General features: G+C 42.3%; 2 protein-coding genes across 2 annotated transcripts; both read right to left on the bottom strand.

Moving 5' to 3' along the window:
• Positions 1-4,826: 4,826 nt before the first annotated feature.
• On the bottom strand, positions 4,827-5,754 carry LOC147961776 (uncharacterized). Its single transcript, XM_087531846.1, has 2 exons — positions 4,964-5,754; positions 4,827-4,851 (listed from the first exon to the last, which is right to left on the bottom strand). Exons 1-2 carry the CDS (start codon positions 5,752-5,754, stop codon positions 4,827-4,829), a joined length of 816 nt encoding a protein of 271 aa, XP_087387972.1.
• Positions 5,755-11,978: 6,224 nt separating this feature from the next.
• Positions 11,979-13,062, bottom strand: LOC147961777 (uncharacterized). The gene is made up of 2 exons (XM_087531866.1): positions 12,116-13,062; positions 11,979-12,003 (listed from the first exon to the last, which is right to left on the bottom strand). The coding sequence occupies exons 1-2, from the start codon at positions 13,048-13,050 to the stop codon at positions 11,979-11,981; spliced, it is 960 nt and encodes a 319-aa protein (XP_087387992.1). The 5' UTR covers positions 13,051-13,062.
• Between the last annotated feature and the right edge of the window lie 7,809 nt (positions 13,063-20,871).

The raw sequence follows: 20,871 nt of genomic DNA on the forward strand, positions 1-20,871 counted from the left end.
TGTAGAGCTTATCACACCCGATCATCACGAGGTGTCTGCGCACGACGAACTTTGGCAATGGTGCATACTCAGGGAGAACACTTTTATCTTGAAATTTAGTGAGAGATCATCTTATAATGCTACCGTCAATCAAAGCAAGATAAGATGCATAAAAGATAAACATCACATGCAATCAATATAAGTGATATGATATGGCCATCATCATCTTGTGTTTGTGATCTCCATCTCCGAAGCATCGTCATGATCACCATCATCACCGGCGCGACACCTTAATCTCCATCGTATCATCGTTGTCGTCTCACCAATCTTATGCTTCTACGACTATCACTACCGCTTAGTGATAAAGTAAAGCATTACAGGGCGATTGCATTGCATACAATAAAGCGACAACCATATGGCTCCTGCCAGTTGCCGATAACTTGGTTACAAAACATGATCATCTCATACAATAAAATTTAGCATCATGCCTTGACCATATCACATCACAACATGCCGTGCAAAAACAAGTTAGACGTCCTCTACTTTGTTTGTTGCAAGTTTTACATGGCTGCTACGGGCTTAGCAAGAACCAATCTTACCTACGCATCAAAAACCACAACGATAGTTTGTCAAGTTGGTGCTGTTTTAACCTTCGCAAGGACCGGGCGTAGCCACACTCGGTTCAACTAAAGTTGGAGAAACTGACACCCGCCAGCCACCTGTGTGCAAAGCACGTCGGTAGAACCAGTCTCGCGTAAGCGTACGCGTAATGTCGGTCTGGGGCGCTTCATCCAACAATACCGCCGAACCAAAGTATGACATGCTGGTAAGCAGTATGACTTATATCGCCCATAACTCACTTGTGTTCTACTCGTGCATATAACATCAACACATAAAATCTAGGCTCTGATACCACTGTTGGGGAACATAGTAATTTCAAAAAAAATTCCTACGCACACGCAAGATCATGGTGATGCACAGCAACGAGAGGGGAGAGTGTTGTCTACGTACCCTCGTAGACCGGAAGCGGAAGCGTTGTAACAACGCGGTTGATGTAGTCGTACGTCTTCACGGCCCGACCGATCAACCACCGAAACTACGGCACCTCCGAGTTTTTGCACACGTTCAGCTCGATGACGATCCCCGGACTCCGATCCAGCAAAGTGTCGGGGATGAGTTCCGTCAGCACGACGGCGTGGTGACGATCTTGATGTTCTACCGTCGCAGGGCTTCACCTAAGTACCGCTACAATATTATCGAGGATTATGGTGCAGGGGGGCACCGCACACGGCTAAGAGATCAATGATCAATTGTTGTGTCTCTGGGGTGCCCCCCTGCCCCCGTATATAAAGGAGTGGAGGAGGGGGCCGGCCAAGGAGGGTGGCGCGCCCAAGGGGGGAGTCCAACTCCCACTGGGAGTAGGACTCCCCTTTTTCCTATTAGGAGTGGGAGAGGGAAGGAAGAGGAAGGAGGGAGGAAGGAAAGGGGGGGGCGGCCCCCTTCCCAATTTGGATTGGGCTTGGGGGTGCCCCCTCCCTTGCTCCTTTCCACTAAGGCCAATAAGGCCCATATACCTCCCGGGGGGTTCCGATAACCTCCCGGTGATCTGGTATTGTCCCAATCTTACCCGGAACCTTTCTGGTGTCCAAATATAGTCGTCCAATATATCGATCTTTATGTCTCGACCATTTCGAGACTCCTCGTCAAGTCCGTGATCATATCCGAGACTCCGAACAACCTTCGGTACATAAAAATATATAAACTCTTAATGAAACTGTCATCGTAACGTTAAGCGTGCGGACCCTACGGGTTCGAGAACAATGTATACATGACCGAGACACGTCACCGGTCAATAACCAATAGCGGAACCTCGATGCTCATATTGGCTCCTACATATTCTACGAAGATCTTTATCGGTCAGACCGCATAACAACATACGTTGTTCCCTTTGTCATCGGTATGTTACTTGCCCGAGATTCGATCGTCGGTATCTCAATACCTAGTTCAATCTCGTTACCGGCAAGTCTCTTTACTCGTTCCGTAATACATCATCTTGCAACTAACTTATTAGTTGCATTGCTTGCAAGGCTTAAGTGATGTGTATTACCGGGAGGGCCCAGAGATACCTCTCCGACAATCGGAGCGACAAATCCTAATCTCGAAATACGCCAACCCAACATGTACCTTTGGAGACACCTGTAGAGCACCTTTATAATCACCCAGTTACGTTGTGACGTTTGGTAGCACACAAAGTGTTCCTTCGGTTAACGGGAGTTGCATAATCTCATAGTCATAGGAACATGTATAAGTCATGAAGAAAGCAATAGCAACATACCAAACGATCGAGTGCTAAGCTAATGGAATGGGTCATGTCAATCACATCATTCTCCTAATGATGTGATCCCGTTAATCAAATGACAACTCATGTCTATGGTTAGGAAGTAGAACCATCTTCGATTAACGAGCTAGTCAAGTAGAGGCATACTAGTGACACTTTGTTTGTCTATGTATTCACACAAGTATTACGTTTCCGGTTAATACAATTCTAGCATGAATAATCAACATTTATCATGATATAAGGGAACAATGATTTGAGAATATCTCAATTGATCTTTTGTTTCTCCTTCGTTCTTCTGAATCAAAACACTCGAATCATAAGGTGTCGGAGAAGGTTTGCAATCTAAATATCCAAAGCGACCTAGAATCTTCTCCACATAGTGAGACTGCAAGAGAGTGATCCCACCATAACCACCTCTTAAAAGCTTGATGTTCAAGATAACATCAGCTACTCCAAGGTCTTTCATCTCAAAGTTTTGATTCAGAAAATCTTTCACTTCCTGAATGACCTTGAGATTTGTTCCAAATATAAGTATGTCATCAACATACAAACATAATATAACTCCTTCGCCCCCACCATGGCGATAGTACACACACTAGTCGGCATCGTTTGCAATAAAGCCCGTAGATGTCAAAGTTCTTTCGAACTTCTCATGCCATTGCTTAGGTGCTTGTCTCAAATCATACAAAGATTTCAACAATTTACACACTTTTCCTTCATGACCATCTACTACAAACCATCAGGTTGTTCCATGTAAATTTCCTCCTCCAACTCTCCATTTAGGAAAGCTGTCTTAACGTCCATTTGATGAACGAGAAGATTGTGTGAGGCAGCCAATGAGAGTAGTACTCGAATGGTGGTCAATCTGGCCACGGGCGCATAAGTATCAAAGAAATCTTCACCTTCTTTTTGGGTATATCCCTTGGCTACAAGCCGCGCCTTGTACTTTTCAATTGTACCATCGGGCCTAAGTTTTTTCTTAAACACCCACTTACACCCTACAGGTTTACACCCATAAGGACGATCAGTGATCTCCCATGTCCTGTTAGCCATGATAGAATCCATCTCACTACGCACAGCTTCTTTCCAGTAGTCAGCATCAGAAGATGCATAAGCTTCTGAAATAGAAGTCGGAGTATCATTCACGAGGTACACAATGAAATCTTCACCAAATGACTTTGCAGTCCTTTGTCTCTTGCTCCTTCTAGGAGCTTCATTGTCATCCTCCTCAGGAATTTCTGTGTGTTTTTTCTCCGAATGTTCCAATGGAACAGTAGGTGCAGGAGTTGCCTCTGACCTCTGACTAGATGAGCTAGGCATATCCTTCATAGGAAAAATATCCTCAAAGAAAGTCACATCATTCGACTCCATGATGGTACCAACATTTATGTCAAGTACCTCAGATTTCACCACTAGAAATCTATAGCCAATGCTATGGAAACCATAACCCAGGAAAACGCAATCAACTGTTTTTGGCCCAAGCTTACGCTTCTTAGTAATTGGTACATTGACCTTCGCCAAACAACCCCAAGTCCGTAAGTAGGAAAGTTTAAGCCTTTTCCTTTCCCATTCTTCAAACGGAGTAATCTCTTTATTCTTTGTGGGAACTCTATTTAGGACATAACTTGCAGTTATCAAAGCCTCCCCCCACCATTCCTTGGAAAGTCCCGCTGTATCTAACATGGCATTAACCAAATCAGTTAGAGTTTGGTTCTTTTGTTCGGCAACCCCGTTTGACTGGGGGAATAGGGAGGCGTCCTCTCATGTATTATACCATGTTCCTCACAAAATAAATTGAACTCGTTGGAAAAATACTCTCCACCGCGATCCGACCTAAGCCTTTTGATTTTTTGATCGAGTTGATTCTCTGCTTCGGCTTTATAGATTTTAAAGTAGTGCAAAGCCTCATCTTTTGTTTTCAACAAATATATCATGCAATATCTAGTAGAGTCATCGATTAGAGTCATGAAATATCTTTTTCCACCTTTTGTCAACACACCATTCATCTCGCAAAGATCTGAATGTATGAGTTCAAGTGGTGCCAAATTCCTCGCCTCAACAGTCGTATGAGACTTGCGAGGTTGCTTTGCTTGCACACAAACTTGGCACTTAGAACCTTTGACAATTGTAAATTTCGGGATTAAACTCAAATTTGCTAGCCGCATCATGACACCAAAGTTAATATGACAAAGTCGTGAATGCCAAACATTTGATTCGGTTTCACTGCAAACATGATTAATAACTTTAGTGCAAAAGTCTGACAAAGATAAGCGAAACAAGCCTCCGCTCTCATAGCCTTTCCCAACAAATTGTCCACACTTAGATACTACAACCTTATTGGAGTCAAATACCAATTTATAACCATCTCGACACAAACGAGAACCGCTGACGAGATTTTTATTTATAGCAGGGACATGCTGCACGTTCTTCAATCGTACGATCTTTCCCGAAGTAAACTTCAGATCGACCGTACCAACACCATGAACAGAAGCATGTGTCCCATTTCCCATCAGCATGGGTGTAGTTCTTGCGACCTGATAAGAAGAAAACATGTTTATGTCAGAACACACATGTACATTGGCACCGGTGTCAATCCACCAATCTGGAGAATGACATACTGAAAGAATGGTAGGAAATTTACCATACCCGATATCTTTCATGTCAACATCGCCAATAACAACATTAGCGGTCTTGCTATTGTTCTCATTCTGACGCATGTCCCAGCGGTCCTTGCAGGATGAAGCCCAATGTTCTTCACTACCACATACATGGCACTTTCCTTTCTTCTTATAAGTATCCTTCTTCTTCTTGAAGTTGACAGGTTGTGGGGCTTTGTACTTGCCATCAAATTTTCCTTTGCCTGCATAATTATTTTTGTTCTTGGGTTTGTGGTTTTGGAAATTTCTCTTTTGTACCAAATTGGCACTAGTATTCCCCTCATAGAAACGAGCACGTGTGTCTTTTGCCCTCGCCTTCTCTTCCACATCAAGAGTGCCAATTAGATTGACAACAGTAAATTCTTGCCTCTTATGCTTCAGAGAGGTAGCAAAATTCCTCCATGAAGGTGGAAGCTTGGCAATGATGCCTCCGGCAATGAATTTGTCCGGTAACACACAATTGAGATGCTCAAGTTCTTTAGTGAGCGACTGAATCTCATGAGCCTGCTCAACAATGGAGCGGTCATCAGTCATCTTGTAGTCATGGTACTGTTCCATGATATACAACTCACTTCCTGCGTCTGCGACTCCAAACTTGGCTTTGAGCGCATCCCACATATCTTTACCGACCATGATGGTCATGAATGGATCGACTATCTTGTCGCCAAGAACATTCAAGACAGCACCTCTAAAGAGGGTGTCTGTAGCCTGGAAAGCTTGCTCCTGCTCAGCAGTCAGCTCTTCCTCTGGCTTGCCTTTAGAGGCGTGAAAACAGTTCATGGTGGTAAGCCAAAAAACTGCCCTCGCACGCCACCTCTTATAGTTGACGCCCTCAAATGGTGGGGGCTTGAGAGTTGCAGCAAAAGCAATAGGGGAAAATTGCCTACACATTTCAGGTTTTTGGATTGTTGAACTTTAGAACCATTTCCCACGCGCATCATCACCTCGTCCTTTACCAGTGTTCGCTTAATCTGTAGTCCCTGTTTCGAATTGCAAATATTAGCAACAGAACCAGTATCAAATACCCAGGTGCTACTGCGAGCTCTAGTAAGGTACACATCAATAACATGTATATCACATATACCTTTGTTCACCTTGCCATCCTTCTTATCCGCCAAATACTTGGGGCAGTTCCGCTTCCAGTGGCCAGTCTGCTTGCAGTAGAAGCACTCAGTTTCAGGCTTAGGTCCAGACTTGGGTTTTTTCTCCTGATCAGCAACTTGCTTGCTTTTCTTCTTGAAGTTCCCCTACTTCTTCCCTTTGCCCTTTTTCTTGAAACTTGTGGTCTTGTTGACCATCCACACTTGATGCTCCTGCTTGATTTCTACCTCCGCAGCTTTCAGCATTGCGAAGACCTCGGGAATAGTCTTATTCATCCCTTGCATATTATAGTTCATCACAAAGCTCTTGTAGCTTGGTGGCAGTGATTGGAGAATTCTGTCAATGACGCAATCATCTGGAAGATTAACTCCCATCTGAATCAAGTGATTATTATACCCAGACATTTTGAGTATATGCTCACTGACATAACTGCTCTCCTCCATCTTGCAGCTATAGAACTTATTGGAGACTTCATATCTCTCAATCCGGGCATTTTCTTGAAATATTAACTTCAACTCCTGGAACATCTCATATGCTCCATGGCGTTCAAAACGTCGTTGAAGTCCCGATTCTAAGCCGTAAAGCATGGCACACTGAACTATCGAGTAGTCATCAGCTTTGCTCTGCCAGACGTTCATAACATCTGGTGTTGCTCGAGCAGCAGGCCTGGCACCCAGCGGTGCTTCCAGGACGTAATTCTTCTGTGCAGCAATGAGGATAATCCTCAAGTTACGGACCCAGTCCGTGTAATTGCTACCATCATCTTTCAACTTTGCTTTCTCAAGGAACGCATTAAAATTTAACGGAACAACAGCACGGGCCATTTATCTACAATTAACATAAACAAGCAAGATACTATCAGGGACTAAGTTCATGATAAATTTAAGTTCAATTAATCATATTACTCAAGAACTCCCACTTAGATAGATATCCCTCTAATCATCTAAGTGATCACGTGATCCAAATCAACTAAACCATAACCGATCATCACGTGAAATGGAGTAGTTTTCAATGGTGAACATCGCTATGTTGATCATATCTACTATATGATTCACGCTCGATCTTTCGATCTCAGTGTTCCGAGGCCATATCTGCATATGCTAGGCTCGTCAAGTTTAACCTAAGTATTCTGCGTGTGCAAAACTGGCTTGCACCCGTTGTAGATGGACGTAGAGCTTATCACACCCGATCATCACGTGGTGTCTGGGCACGACGAACTTTGGCAACGGTGCATACTCAGGGAGAACACTTTTATCTTGAAATTTAGTGAGAGATCATCTTATAATGCTACCGTCAAACAAAGCAAGATAAGATGCATAAAAGATAAACATCACATGCAATCAATATAAGTGATATGATATGGCCATCATCATCTTGTGCTTGTGATCTCCATCCTCGAAGTACCGTCGTGATCACCATCGTCACTGGCGCGACACCTTGATCTCCATCGTAGCATCGTTGTCGTCTCGCCAATCTTATGCTTCTACGACTATTGCTACCGCTTAGTGATAAAGTAAAGCATTACAGGGCGATTGCATTGCATACAATAAAGCAACAACTCCCGATTTCACCCGGAACACTTCCGATATCCAAATATAGGCTTCCAATATATCAATCTTTATGTCTCGACCATTTCGAGACTCCTCGTCATGTCCGTGATCACATCCGGGACTCCGAACAAACTTCGGTACATCAAAATGCATAAACTCATAATATAACTGTCATCGTAACCTTAAGCGTGCGGACCCTACGGGTTCCAGAACAATGTAGACATGACCAAGACACGTCTCCGGTCAATAACCAATAGCGGAACCTGGATGTTCATATTGGCTCCTACATATTCTATGAAGATCTTTTATCGGTCAGACCGCATAACAACATATGTTGTTCCCTTTGTCATCGGTATGTTACTTGCCCGAGATTCGATCGTCGGTATCCTATACCTAGTTCAATCTCGTTACCGGCAAGTCTCTTTACTCGTTCCGTAATCCATCATCCCGCAACTAACTCATTAGTCGCAATGCTTGCAAGGCTTATGTGATGTGCATTACCAAGAGGGCCCATAGATACCTCTCCGACAATCGGAGTGACAAATCCTAATCTCAAAATACGCCAACCCAACATGTACCTTTGGAGACACCTGTAGAGCTCCTTTATAATCACCCAGTTACGTTGTGACGTTTGGTAGCACACAAAGTGTTCCTCCGGCAAACGGGAGTTGCATAATCTCATAGTCATAGGAATATGTATAAGTCATGAAGAAAGCAATAGCAACATACTAAACGATCGGGTGCTAAGCTAATGGAATGGGTCATGTCAATCAGATCATTCAACTAATGATGTGATCCTGTTAATCAAATGACAACTCTTTGTCCATGGTTAGGAAACATAACCATCTTTGATTAACAAGCTAGTCTAGTAGAGGCATACTAGTGACACTCTGTTTGTCTATGTATTCACACATGTATTATGTTTCCGGTTAATACAATTCTAGCATGAATAATAAACTTTTATCATGGTATATAAGGAAATAAATAATAACTTTATTATTGCCTCTAGGGCATATTTCCTTCAGACTATGCCTTGAACTGCAAGTTTTGTGCAAACAAGTTTCACGTAAAAGCCTTGACCGATACTAGACCGCTGAAAACTTTCCCGCGGGTAGGAGCATATACGTCATACTCCGGGGCCTCTTCATGAGTTTTTAGAGAACACCCAACTCTCACAGACCGCGACGTTTAACAGTCTAATATAGGTGTGTTCTTTCTAGATGTTCTGTAGGACAACATCTTTGCCTACCCAAGCCATGCAGAACACATTAAGATAAATATCAGCCTACCATACAGATTAGGAGAGAATTGCATCATGGCGGAGTGGATTTTTGTCAAATAAATATTCTCCTCTCAGTTATCCAATAGCTTGTCTCGCCAATTCTAATTCACGGGATCTCCGATCACAAAGAATGGGTTACCACCATGAACAACTTATGTAGTGGCTCTCAATCCCATCTCCTTCGATGCATTGTCTATCACATTTCGTGATAAACCCTTTGTGAAGGGATCTGCTAGATTCTTCGATGTGTTTATATAGTCCAACGCTATAACTCCGGAGTTTCTCATGAACCTGACAGATTTCAGTCTCCTTCTCACGTGTCTTGATGACTTATTATTATCCTTAGAACTGTTTACCTTGACGATCACTGTTTGATTATCACAGTTCATTAGAATAGCTGGTATTGGTTTTTCAACCACCCGCAAGTCCATCAAAAGTTCTCGAAGCCATTCTGCTTCAACTGTTGCCGTGTCTAATGCTGTGAGTTCTGCTTCCATTGTTGACCTTGTTAAGATGGTCTGCTTGCAAGACTTCCAGGAAACAGCAGCACCACCAAGTGTAAACACATAACCACTTGTCGCTTTAAGCTCATCAGCATCAGATATCCAATTTGCATCACTATAACCTTCAAGTACTCTTGGATACCCGGTATAGTGAAGCCCATAACTCGCAGTAGCTTTCAGATAGCGCATTATTCTCTCAAGTGCATGCCAATGAACATCTCCCGGGTTTGAAACAAACCGGCTTAGTTTACTCACAGAAAATGAGATGTCAGGCCTCGTAGCACTAGCTAAATACATAAGCGAGCCAATGATTTGAGAATATCTCAATTGATCTTTTGTTTCTCCTTCGTTCTTCCGAATCAAAACACTCGGATCATAAGGTGTCGGGGAAGGTTTGCAATCTGAATATCCAAAGCGACCCAGAATCTTCTCCACATAGTGAGACTGCAAGAGAGTGATCCCACCATCACCACCTCTTAAAAGCTTGATGTTCAAGATAACATCAGCTACTCCAAGGTCTTTCATCTCAAAGTTTTGATTCAGAAAATCTTTCACTTCCTGAATGACCTTGAGATTTGTTCCAAATATAAGTATGTCATCAACATACAAACATAATATAACTCCTTCGCCCCCACCATGGCGATAGTACACACGCTTGTCGGCTTCGTTTGCAATAAAGCCCGTAGATGTCAAAGTTCTTTCGAACTTCTCATGCCATTGCTTAGGTGCTTGTCTCAAATCATACAAAGATTTCAACAATTTACACACTTTTCCTTCATGACCATCTACTACAAAACCATCAGGTTGTTCCATGTAAATTTCCTCCTCCAACTCTCCATTTAGGAAAGCTGTCTTAACGTCCATTGGATGAACGAGAAGATTGTGTGAGGCAGCCAATGAGAGTAGTACTCGAATGGTGGTCAATCTGGCCACGGGCGCATAAGTATCAAAGAAATCTTCACCTTCTTTTTGGGTATATCCCTTGGCTACAAGCCGCGCCTTGTACTTTTCAATTGTACCATCGGGCCTAAGTTTTTTCTTAAACACCCACTTACACCCTACAGGTTTACACCCATAAGGACGATCAGTGATCTCCCATGTCCTGTTAGCCATGATAGAATCCATCTCACTACGCACAGCTTCTTTCCAGTAGTCAGCATCAGAAGATGCATAAGCTTCTGAAATAGAAGTCGGAGTATCATTCACGAGGTACACAATGAAATCTTCACCAAATGACTTTGCAGTCCTTTGTCTCTTGCTCCTTCTAGGAGCTTCATTGTCATCCTCCTCAGGAATTTCTGTGTGTTTTTTCTCCGAATGTTCCAATGGAACAGTAGGTGCAGGAGTTGCCTCTGACCTCTGACTAGATGAGCTAGGCATATCCTTCATAGGAAAAATATCCTCAAAGAAAGTCACATCATTCGACTCCATGATGGTACCAACATTTATGTCAAGTACCTCAGATTTCACCACTAGAAATCTATAGCCAATGCTATGGTAAGCATAACCCAGGAAAACGCAATCAACTGTTTTTGGCCCAAGCTTACGCTTCTTAGTAATTAGTACATTAACCTTCGCCAAACAACCCCAAGTCCGTAAGTAGGAAAGTTTAAGCCTTTTCCTTTCCCATTCTTCAAACGGAGTAATCTCTTTATTCTTTGTGGGAACTCTATTTAGGACATAACTTGCAGTTATCAAAGCCTCCCCCACCATTCCTTGGAAAGTCCCGCTGTATCTAACATGGCATTAACCAAATCAGTTAGAGTTTGGTTCTTTTGTTCGGCAACCCCGTTTGACTGGGGGAATAGGGAGGCGTCCTCTCATGTATTATACCATGTTCCTCTCAAAATAAATTGAACTCGTTGGAAAAATACTCTCCACCGCGATCCGACCTAAGCCTTTTGATTTTTTGATCGAGTTGATTCTCTGCTTCGGCTTTATAGATTTTAAAGTAGTGCAAAGCCTCATCTTTTGTTTTCAACAAATATATCATGCAATATCTAGTAGAGTCATCGATTAGAGTCATGAAATATCTTTTTCCACCTTTTGTCAACACACCATTCATCTCGCAAAGATCTGAATGTATGAGTTCAAGTGGTGCCAAATTCCTCGCCTCAACAGTCGTATGAGACTTGCGAGGTTGCTTTGCTTGCACACAAACTTGGCACTTAGAACCTTTGACAATTGTAAATTTCGGGATTAAACTCAAATTTGCTAGCCGCATCATGACACCAAAGTTAATATGACAAAGTCGTGAATGCCAAACATTTGATTCGGTTTCACTGCAAACATGATTAATAACTTTAGTGCAAAAGTCTGACAAAGATAAGCGGAACAAGCCTCCGCTCTCATAGCCTTTCCCAACAAATTGTCCACACTTAGATACTACAACCTTATTGGACTCAAATACCAATTTATAACCATCTCGACACAAATGAGAACCGCTGACGAGATTTTTATTTATAGCAGGGACATGCTGCACGTTCTTCAATCGTACGATCTTTCCCGAAGTAAACTTCAGATCGACTGTACCAACACCATGAACAGAAGCATGTGTCCCATTTCCCATCAGCACGGGTGTAGTTCTTGCGACCTGATAAGAAGAAAACATGTTTATGTCAGAACACACATGTACATTGGCACCGGTGTCAATCCACCAATCTGGAGAATGACATACTGAAAGAATGGTAGGAAATTTACCATACCCGATATCTTTCATGTCAACATCGCCAATAACAACATTAGCGGTCTTGCTATTGTTCTCATTCTGACGCATGTCCCAGCGGTCCTTGCAGGATGAAGCCCAATGTTCTTCACTGCCACATACATGGCACTTTCCTTTCTTCTTATAAGTATCCTTCTTCTTCTTGAAGTTGACAGGTTGTGGGGCTTTGTACTTGCCATCAAATTTTCCTTTGCCCGCATAATTATTTTTGTTCTTGGGTTTGTGGTTTTGGAAATTTCTCTTTTGTACCAAATTGGCACTAGTATTCCCCTCATAGAAACGAGCATGTGTGTCTTTTGCCCTCGCCTTCTCTTCCACATCAAGAGTGCCAATTAGATTGACAACAGTAAATTCTTGCCTCTTATGCTTCAGAGAGGTAGCAAAATTCCTCCATGAAGGTGGAAGCTTGGCAGTGATGCCTCCGGCAATGAATTTGTCCGGTAACACACAATTGAGATGCTCAAGTTCTTTAGTGAGCGACTGAATCTCATGAACCTGCTCAACAATGGAGCGGTCATCAGTCATCTTGTAGTCATGGTACTGTTCCATGATATACAACTCACTTCCTGCGTCTGTGACTCCAAACTTGGCTTTGAGCGCATCCCACATATCTTTACTGACCATGATGGTCATGAATGGATCGACAATCTTGTCGCCAAGAATATTCAAGACAGCACCTCTAAAGAGGGTGTCTGTAGCCTGGAAAGCTTGCTCCTGCTCAGCAGTCAGCTCTTCCTCTGGCTTGCCTTTAGAGGCGTGAAAACAGTTCATGGTGGTAAGCCAAAAAACTGCCCTCGCACGCCACCTCTTATAGTTGACGCCCTCAAATGGTGGGGGCTTGAGAGTTGCAGCAAAAGCAATAGGGGAAAATTGCCTACACATTTCAGGTTTTTGGATTGTTGAATAATTAGGCATTTTCCCATTTAGTTCAATCTTTTTGTTCTGCAAATTTTGATATATTATATGTATTTTTCTGAATTAGGATGATTTAGTTATGATTTTTTCAAGTTTGAAAATTGCCCTATAGTGTTGGTTCGTGTCTCCAACCGGTACTATAGGTCAGACCCCTTTAGTACCGGTTCATGGCACGAACCGGTACTAAAGGTTAGACCTTTAGTACCGGTTCGTGCCATGAACCGGTACTAAAGGTGATCGTGGGGCCCCGGCCTGACGCCAGCCTGCCACTACCCCTTTAGTACTGGTTCGTGCCACGAACCGGTACTAAAGGTTCAACACAACCAGCATTAATGCAAATCCGTTCGAACTGGCACTAATGGTACCATTAGTACCGGCTCAAATACAAACCGGCACTAATGTGCTTCACGTTTGACCCTTTTTCTACTAGTGATGTATAAGTCATGAAGAAAGCAATAGCAACATACTAAACGATCGAGTGCTAAGCTAATGGAATGGATCATGTCAATCAGATCATTCAACTAATGATGTGATCCTGTTAATCAAATGACAACTCTTTGTCCATGGTTAGGAAACATAACCATCTTTGATTAACAAGCTAGTCTAGTAGAGGCATACTAGTGACACTCTGTTTGTCTATGTATTCACACATGTATTATGTTTTCGGTTAATACAATTCTAGCATGAATAATAAACTTTTATCATGATATATAAGGAAATAAATAATAACTTTATTATTGCCTCTAGGGCATATTTCCTTCAGTCTCCCACTTGCACTAGAGTCAATAATCTAGATTACATAGTAATGATTCTAACACCCATGGAGCCTTGGTGCTGATCATGTTTTGCTCGTGGAAGAGGCTTAGTCAACGGGTTTGCTACATTCAGATCCGTATGTATCTTGCAAATATCTATGTCTCCCACCTGGACTAGATCCCGGATGGAATTGAAGCGTCTCTTGATGTGCTTGGTTCTCTTGTGAAATCTGGATTCCTTTGCCAAGGCAATTGCACCAGTATTGTCACAAAAGATTTTCATTGGACCCGATGCACTAGGTATGACACCTAGATCGGATATGAACTCCTTCATCCAGACTCCTTCATTCGCTGCTTCCGAAGCAGCTATGTATTCCGCTTCACACGTAGATCCCACCACGACGCTCTGTTTAGAACTGCACCAACTGACAGCTCCACTGTTTAATGTAAACATGTATCCGGTTTGCGATTTAGAATCATCCGGATCAGTGTCAAAGCTTGCATCAACGTAACCGTTTACGATGAGCTCTTTGTCACCTCCATATACGAGAAACATATCCTTAGTCCTTTTCAGGTACTTCGGGATGTTCTTGACCGCTGTCCAGTGATCCACTCCTGGATTACTTTGGTACCTCCCTGCTAGACTTATAGCAAGGCACACATCAGGTCTGGTACACAGCATTGCATACATGATAGAGCCTATGGCTGAAGCATAGGGAACATCTTTCATTTTCTCTCTATCTTCTGCAGTGGTCGGGCATTGAGTCTGACTCAACTTCACACCTTGTAACACAGGCAAGAACCCTTTCTTTGCTTGATCCATTTTGAACTTTTTCAAAATCTTGTCAAGGTATGTGCTTTGTGAAAGTCCAATTAAGAGTCTTGATCTATCTCTATAGATCTTTATGCCTAATATGTAAGCAGCTTCACCGAGGTCTTTCATTGAAAAACTCTTATTCAAGTATCCCTTTATGCTATCCAGAAATTCTATATCATTTCCAATCAGTAATATGTCATCCACATATAATATCAGAAATGCTACAGAGCTCCCACTCACTTTCTTGTAAATACAGGCTTCTCCAAAGGTCTGTATAAAAACAAATGCTTTGATCACACTATCAAAGTGTTTATTCCAACTCCGAGAGGCTTGCACTAGTCCATAAATGGATCGCTGGAGCTTGCACACTTTGTTAGCTCCCTTTGGATCGACAAAACCTTCCGGTTGCATCATATACAACTCTTCTTCCAGAAATCCATTCAGGAATGCAGTTTTGACATCCATCTGCCAAATTTTATAATCATAAAATGCGGCAATTGCTAACATGATTTGGACAGACTTAAGCATCGCTACGGGTGAGAAGGTCTCATCGTAGTCAACCCCTTGAACTTGTCGAAAACCTTTTGCGACAAGTCGAGCTTTGTAGACAGTAATATTACCGTCAGCGTCAGTCTTCTTCTTGAAGATCCATTTATTCTCAATTGCTTGCCGATCATCGGGCAAGTCAACCAAAGTCCATACTTTGTTCTCATACATGGATCCCATCTCAGATTTCATGGCTTCAAGCCATTTTTTGGAATCTGGGCTCACCATCGCTTCTTCATAGTTCGTAGGTTCATCATGATCTAGTAGCATGACTTCCAGAATAGGATTACCGTACCACTCTGGCGCGGATCTTACTCTGGTTGATCTACGAGGTTCAGTAGTATCTTGTTCTGAAGTTTTATGATCATTATCATTAGCTTCCTCACTAATTGGTGTAGGTGTCGCAGAAACAGGTTTCTGTGATGTACCACTTTCCAATAAGGGAGCAGGTACAGTTACCTCGTCAAGTTCTACTTTCCTCCCACTCACTTCTTTCGAGAGAAACTCCTTCTCTAGAAAGGATCCATTCTTAGCAACGAATGTCTTGCCTTCGGATCTGTGATAGAAGGTGTACCCAACAGTCTCCTTTGGGTATCCTATGAAGACACATTTCTCCGATTTGGGTTCGAGCTTATCAGGTTGAAGCTTTTTCACATAAGCATCGCAGCCCCAAACTTTAAGAAACGACAACTTTGGTTTCTTGCCAAACCATAGTTCATAAGGTGTCGTCTCAAAGGATTTTGATGGTGCCCTATTTAACATGAATGCGGCCGTCTCTAAAGCATAACCCCAAAATGATAGCGGTAAATTTGTAAAAGACATCATAGATCGCACCATATCAAGTAAAGTACGATTACGACGTTCGGACACACCATTACGCTGAGGTGTTCCGGGTGGTGTGAGTTGCGAAACTATTCCGCATTGTTTCAGATGTAGACCAAACTCGTAACTCCAATATTCTCCTCCACGATCAGATCGCAGAAACTTTATTTTCTTGTTACGATGATTTTCAACTTCACTCTGAAATTCTTTGAACTTTTCAAATGTTTCAGACTTATGCTTCATTAAGTAGATATACCCATATCTGCTTAAATCATCTGTGAAGGTGAGAAAATAACGATATCCGCCACGAGCCTCAACATTCATCGGACCACATACATCTGTATATATGATTTCCAACAAATCTGTTGCTCTCTCCATTGTACCGGAGAACAGTGTTTTAGTCATCTTGCCCATGAGGCACGGTTCGCAAGTACCAAGTGATTCATAATCAAGAGGTTCCAAAAGTCCATCGGTATGGAGTTTCTTCATGCGCTTTACACCGATATGACCTAAACGGCAGTGCCACAAATAAGTTGCACTATCATTATCAACTCTGCATCTTTTGGCTTCAACATTATGAATATGTGTGTTACTACTATCGAGATTCATCAAAAATAGACCACTCTTCAAAGGTGCATGACCATAAAAGATATTACTCATATAAATAGAACAACCATTATTCTCTGATTTAAATGAATAACCGTCTCGCATTAAACAAGATCCAGATATAATGTTCATGCTCAACGCTGGCACCAAATAACAATTATTTAGGTCTAATATTAATCCCGAAGGTAGATGTAGAGGTAGCGTGCCGACCGCGATCACATCAACTTTAGAACCATTTCCCACGCGCATCATCACCTCGTCCTTTACCAGTGTTCGCTTAATCTGTAGTCCCTGTTTCGAATTGCAAATATTAGCAACAGAACCAGTATCAAATACCCAGGTGCTACTGCGAGCTCTAGTAAGGTACACATCAATAACATGTATATCACATATACCTTTGTTCACCTTGCCATCCTTCTTATCCGCCAAATACTTGGGGCAGTTCCGCTTCCAGTGGCCAGTCTGCTTGCAGTAGAAGCACTCAGTTTCAGGCTTAGGTCCAGACTTGGGTTTTTTCTCCTGATCAGCAACTTGCTTGCTTTTCTTCTTGAAGTTCCCCTACTTCTTCCCTTTGCCCTTTTTCTTGAAACTTGTGGTCTTGTTGACCATCCACACTTGATGCTCCTGCTTGATTTCTACCTCCGCAGCTTTCAGCATTGCGAAGACCTCGGGAATAGTCTTATTCATCCCTTGCATATTATAGTTCATCACAAAGCTCTTGTAGCTTGGTGGCAGTGATTGGAGAATTCTGTCAATGACGCAATCATCTGGAAGATTAACTCCCATCTGAATCAAGTGATTATTATACCTAGACATTTTGAGTATATGCTCACTGACATAACTGCTCTCCTCCATCTTGCAGCTATAGAACTTATTGGAGACTTCATATCTCTCAATCCGGGCATTTTCTTGAAATATTAACTTCAACTCCTGGAACATCTCATATGCTCCATGGCGTTCAAAACGTCGTTGAAGTCCCGATTCTAAGCCGTAAAGCATGGCACACTGAACTATCGAGTAGTCATCAGCTTTGCTCTGCCAGACGTTCATAACATCTGGTGTTGCTCGAGCAGCAGGCCTGGCACCCAGCGGTGCTTCCAGGACGTAATTCTTCTGTGCAGCAATGAGGATAATCCTCAAGTTACGGACCCAGTCCGTGTAATTGCTACCATCATCTTTCAACTTTGCTTTCTCAAGGAACGCATTAAAATTTAACGGAACAACAGCACGGGCCATTTATCTACAATTAACATAAACAAGCAAGATACTATCAGGGACTAAGTTCATGATAAATTTAAGTTCAATTAATCATATTACTCAAGAACTCCCACTTAGATAGATATCCCTCTAATCATCTAAGTGATCACGTGATCCAAATCAACTAAACCATAACCGATCATCACGTGAAATGGAGTAGTTTTCAATGGTGAACATCGCTATGTTGATCATATCTACTATATGATTCACGCTCGATCTTTCGATCTCAGTGTTCCGAGGCCATATCTGCATATGCTAGGCTCGTCAAGTTTAACCTAAGTATTCTGCGTGTGCAAAACTGGCTTGCACCCGTTGTAGATGGACGTAGAGCTTATCACACCCGATCATCACGTGGTGTCTGGGCACGACGAACTTTGGCAACGGTGCATACTCAGGGAGAACACTTTTATCTTGAAATTTAGTGAGAGATCATCTTATAATGCTACCGTCAAACAAAGCAAGATAAGATGCATAAAAGATAAACATCACATGCAATCAATATAAGTGATATGATATGGCCATCATCATCTTGTGCTTGTGATCTCCATCCTCGAAGTACCGTCGTGATCACCATCGTCACTGGCGCGACACCTTGATCTCCATCGTAGCATCGTTGTCGTCTCGCCAATCTTATGCTTCTACGACTATTGCTACCGCTTAGTGATAAAGTAAAGCATTACAGGGCGATTGCATTGCATACAATAAAGCAACAACTCCCGATTTCACCCGGAACACTTCCGATATCCAAATATAGGCTTCCAATATATCAATCTTTATGTCTCAACCATTTCGAGACTCCTCGTCATGTCCGTGATCACATCCGGGACTCCGAACAAACTTCGGTACATCAAAATGCATAAACTCATAATATAACTGTCATCGTAACCTTAAGCGTGCGGACCCTACGGGTTCCAGAACAATGTAGACATGACCAAGACACGTCTCCGGTCAATAACCAATAGCGGAACCTGGATGTTCATATTGGCTCCTACATATTCTATGAAGATCTTTTATCGGTCAGACCGCATAACAACATATGTTGTTCCCTTTGTCATCGGTATGTTACTTGCCCGAGATTCGATCGTCGATATCCTATACCTAGTTCAATCTCGTTACCGGCAAGTCTCTTTACTCGTTCCGTAATCCATCATCCCGCAACTAACTCATTAGTCGCAATGCTTGCAAGGCTTATGTGATGTGCATTACCAAGAGGGCCCATAGATACCTCTCCGACAATCGGAGTGACAAATCCTAATCTCAAAATACGCCAACCCAACATGTACCTTTGGAGACACCTGTAGAGCTCCTTTATAATCACCCAGTTACGTTGTGACGTTTGGTAGCACACAAAGTGTTCCTCCGGCAAACGGGAGTTGCATAATCTCATAGTCATAGGAATATGTATAAGTCATGAAGAAAGCAATAGCAACATACTAAACGATCGGGTGCTAAGCTAATGGAATGGGTCATGTCAATCAGATCATTCAACTAATGATGTGATCCTGTTAATCAAATGACAACTCTTTGTCCATGGTTAGGAAACATAACCATCTTTGATTAACAAGCTAGTCTAGTAGAGGCATACTAGTGACACTCTGTTTGTCTATGTATTCACACATGTATTATGTTTCCGGTTAATACAATTCTAGCATGAATAATAAACTTTTATCATGGTATATAAGGAAATAAATAATAACTTTATTATTGCCTCTAGGGCATATTTCCTTCAGACTATGCCTTGAACTCCAAGTTTTGTGCAAACAAGTTTCACGTAAAAGCCTTGACCGATACTAGACCGCTGAAAACTTTCCCGCGGGTAGGAGCATATACGTCATACTCCGGGGCCTCTTCATGAGTTTTTAGAGAACACCCAACTCTCACAGACCGCGACGTTTAACAGTCTAATATAGGTGTGTTCTTTCTAGATGTTCTGTAGGACAACATCTTTGCCTACCCAAGCCATGCAGAACACATTAAGATAAATATCAGCCTACCATACAGATTAGGAGAGAATTGCATCATGGCGGAGTGGATTTTTGTCAAATAAATATTCTCCTCTCAGTTATCCAATAGCTTGTCTCGCCAATTCTAATTCACGGGATCTCCGATCACAAAGAATGGGTTACCACCATGAACAACTTATGTAGTGGCTCTCAATCCCATCTCCTTCGATGCATTGTCTATCACATTTCGTGATAAACCCTTTGTGAAGGGATCTGCTAGATTCTTCGATGTGTTTATATAGTCCAACGCTATAACTCCGGAGTTTCTCATGAACCTGACAGATTTCAGTCTCCTTCTCACGTGTCTTGATGACTTATTATTATCCTTAGAACTGTTTACCTTGACGATCACTGTTTGATTATCACAGTTCATTAGAATAGCTGGTATTGGTTTTTCAACCACCCGCAAGTCCATCAAAAGTTCTCGAAGCCATTCTGCTTCAACTGTTGCCGTGTCTAATGCTGTGAGTTCTGCTTCCATTGTTGACCTTGTTAAGATGGTCTGCTTGCAAGACTTCCAGGAAACAGCAGCACCACCAAGTGTAAACACATAACCACTTGTCGCTTTAAGCTCATCAGCATCAGATATCCAATTTGCATCACTATAACCTTCAAGTACTCTTGGATACCCGGTATAGTGAAGCCCATAACTCGCAGTAGCTTTCAGATAGCGCATTATTCTCTCAAGTGCATGCCAATGAACATCTCCCGGGTTTGAAACAAACCGGCTTAGTTTACTCACAGAAAATGAGATGTCAGGCCTCGTAGCACTAGCTAAATACATAAGCGAGCCAATGATTTGAGAATATCTCAATTGATCTTTTGTTTCTCCTTCGTTCTTCTGAATCAAAACACTCGAATCATAAGGTGTCGGAGAAGGTTTGCAATCTAAATATCCAAAGCGACCTAGAATCTTCTCCACATAGTGAGACTGCAAGAGAGTGATCCCACCATAACCACCTCTTAAAAGCTTGATGTTCAAGATAACATCAGCTACTCCAAGGTCTTTCATCTC

This window comes from Triticum urartu, chromosome 7A, assembly GCF_056163025.1.
Source record: "Triticum urartu cultivar PI428250 chromosome 7A, HENAU_Tu73, whole genome shotgun sequence".
Lineage (NCBI taxonomy): Eukaryota > Viridiplantae > Streptophyta > Magnoliopsida > Poales > Poaceae > Triticum > Triticum urartu.

Coding starts and splice junctions, on each gene's coding strand:
- LOC147961776 (XM_087531846.1), bottom strand. CDS start 5,754: ATGAACTGTTTTCACGCCTCTAAAGGCAAGCCAGAGGAAGAGCTGACT. Junction 4,852..4,963: donor GTTGACATGAAAGATATCGG/GTATGGTAAATT, acceptor TCTTCTTATCAG/GTCGCAAGAACTACACCCAT.
- LOC147961777 (XM_087531866.1), bottom strand. CDS start 13,050: ATGCCTAATTATTCAACAATCCAAAAACCTGAAATGTGTAGGCAATTT. Junction 12,004..12,115: donor GTTGACATGAAAGATATCGG/GTATGGTAAATT, acceptor TCTTCTTATCAG/GTCGCAAGAACTACACCCGT.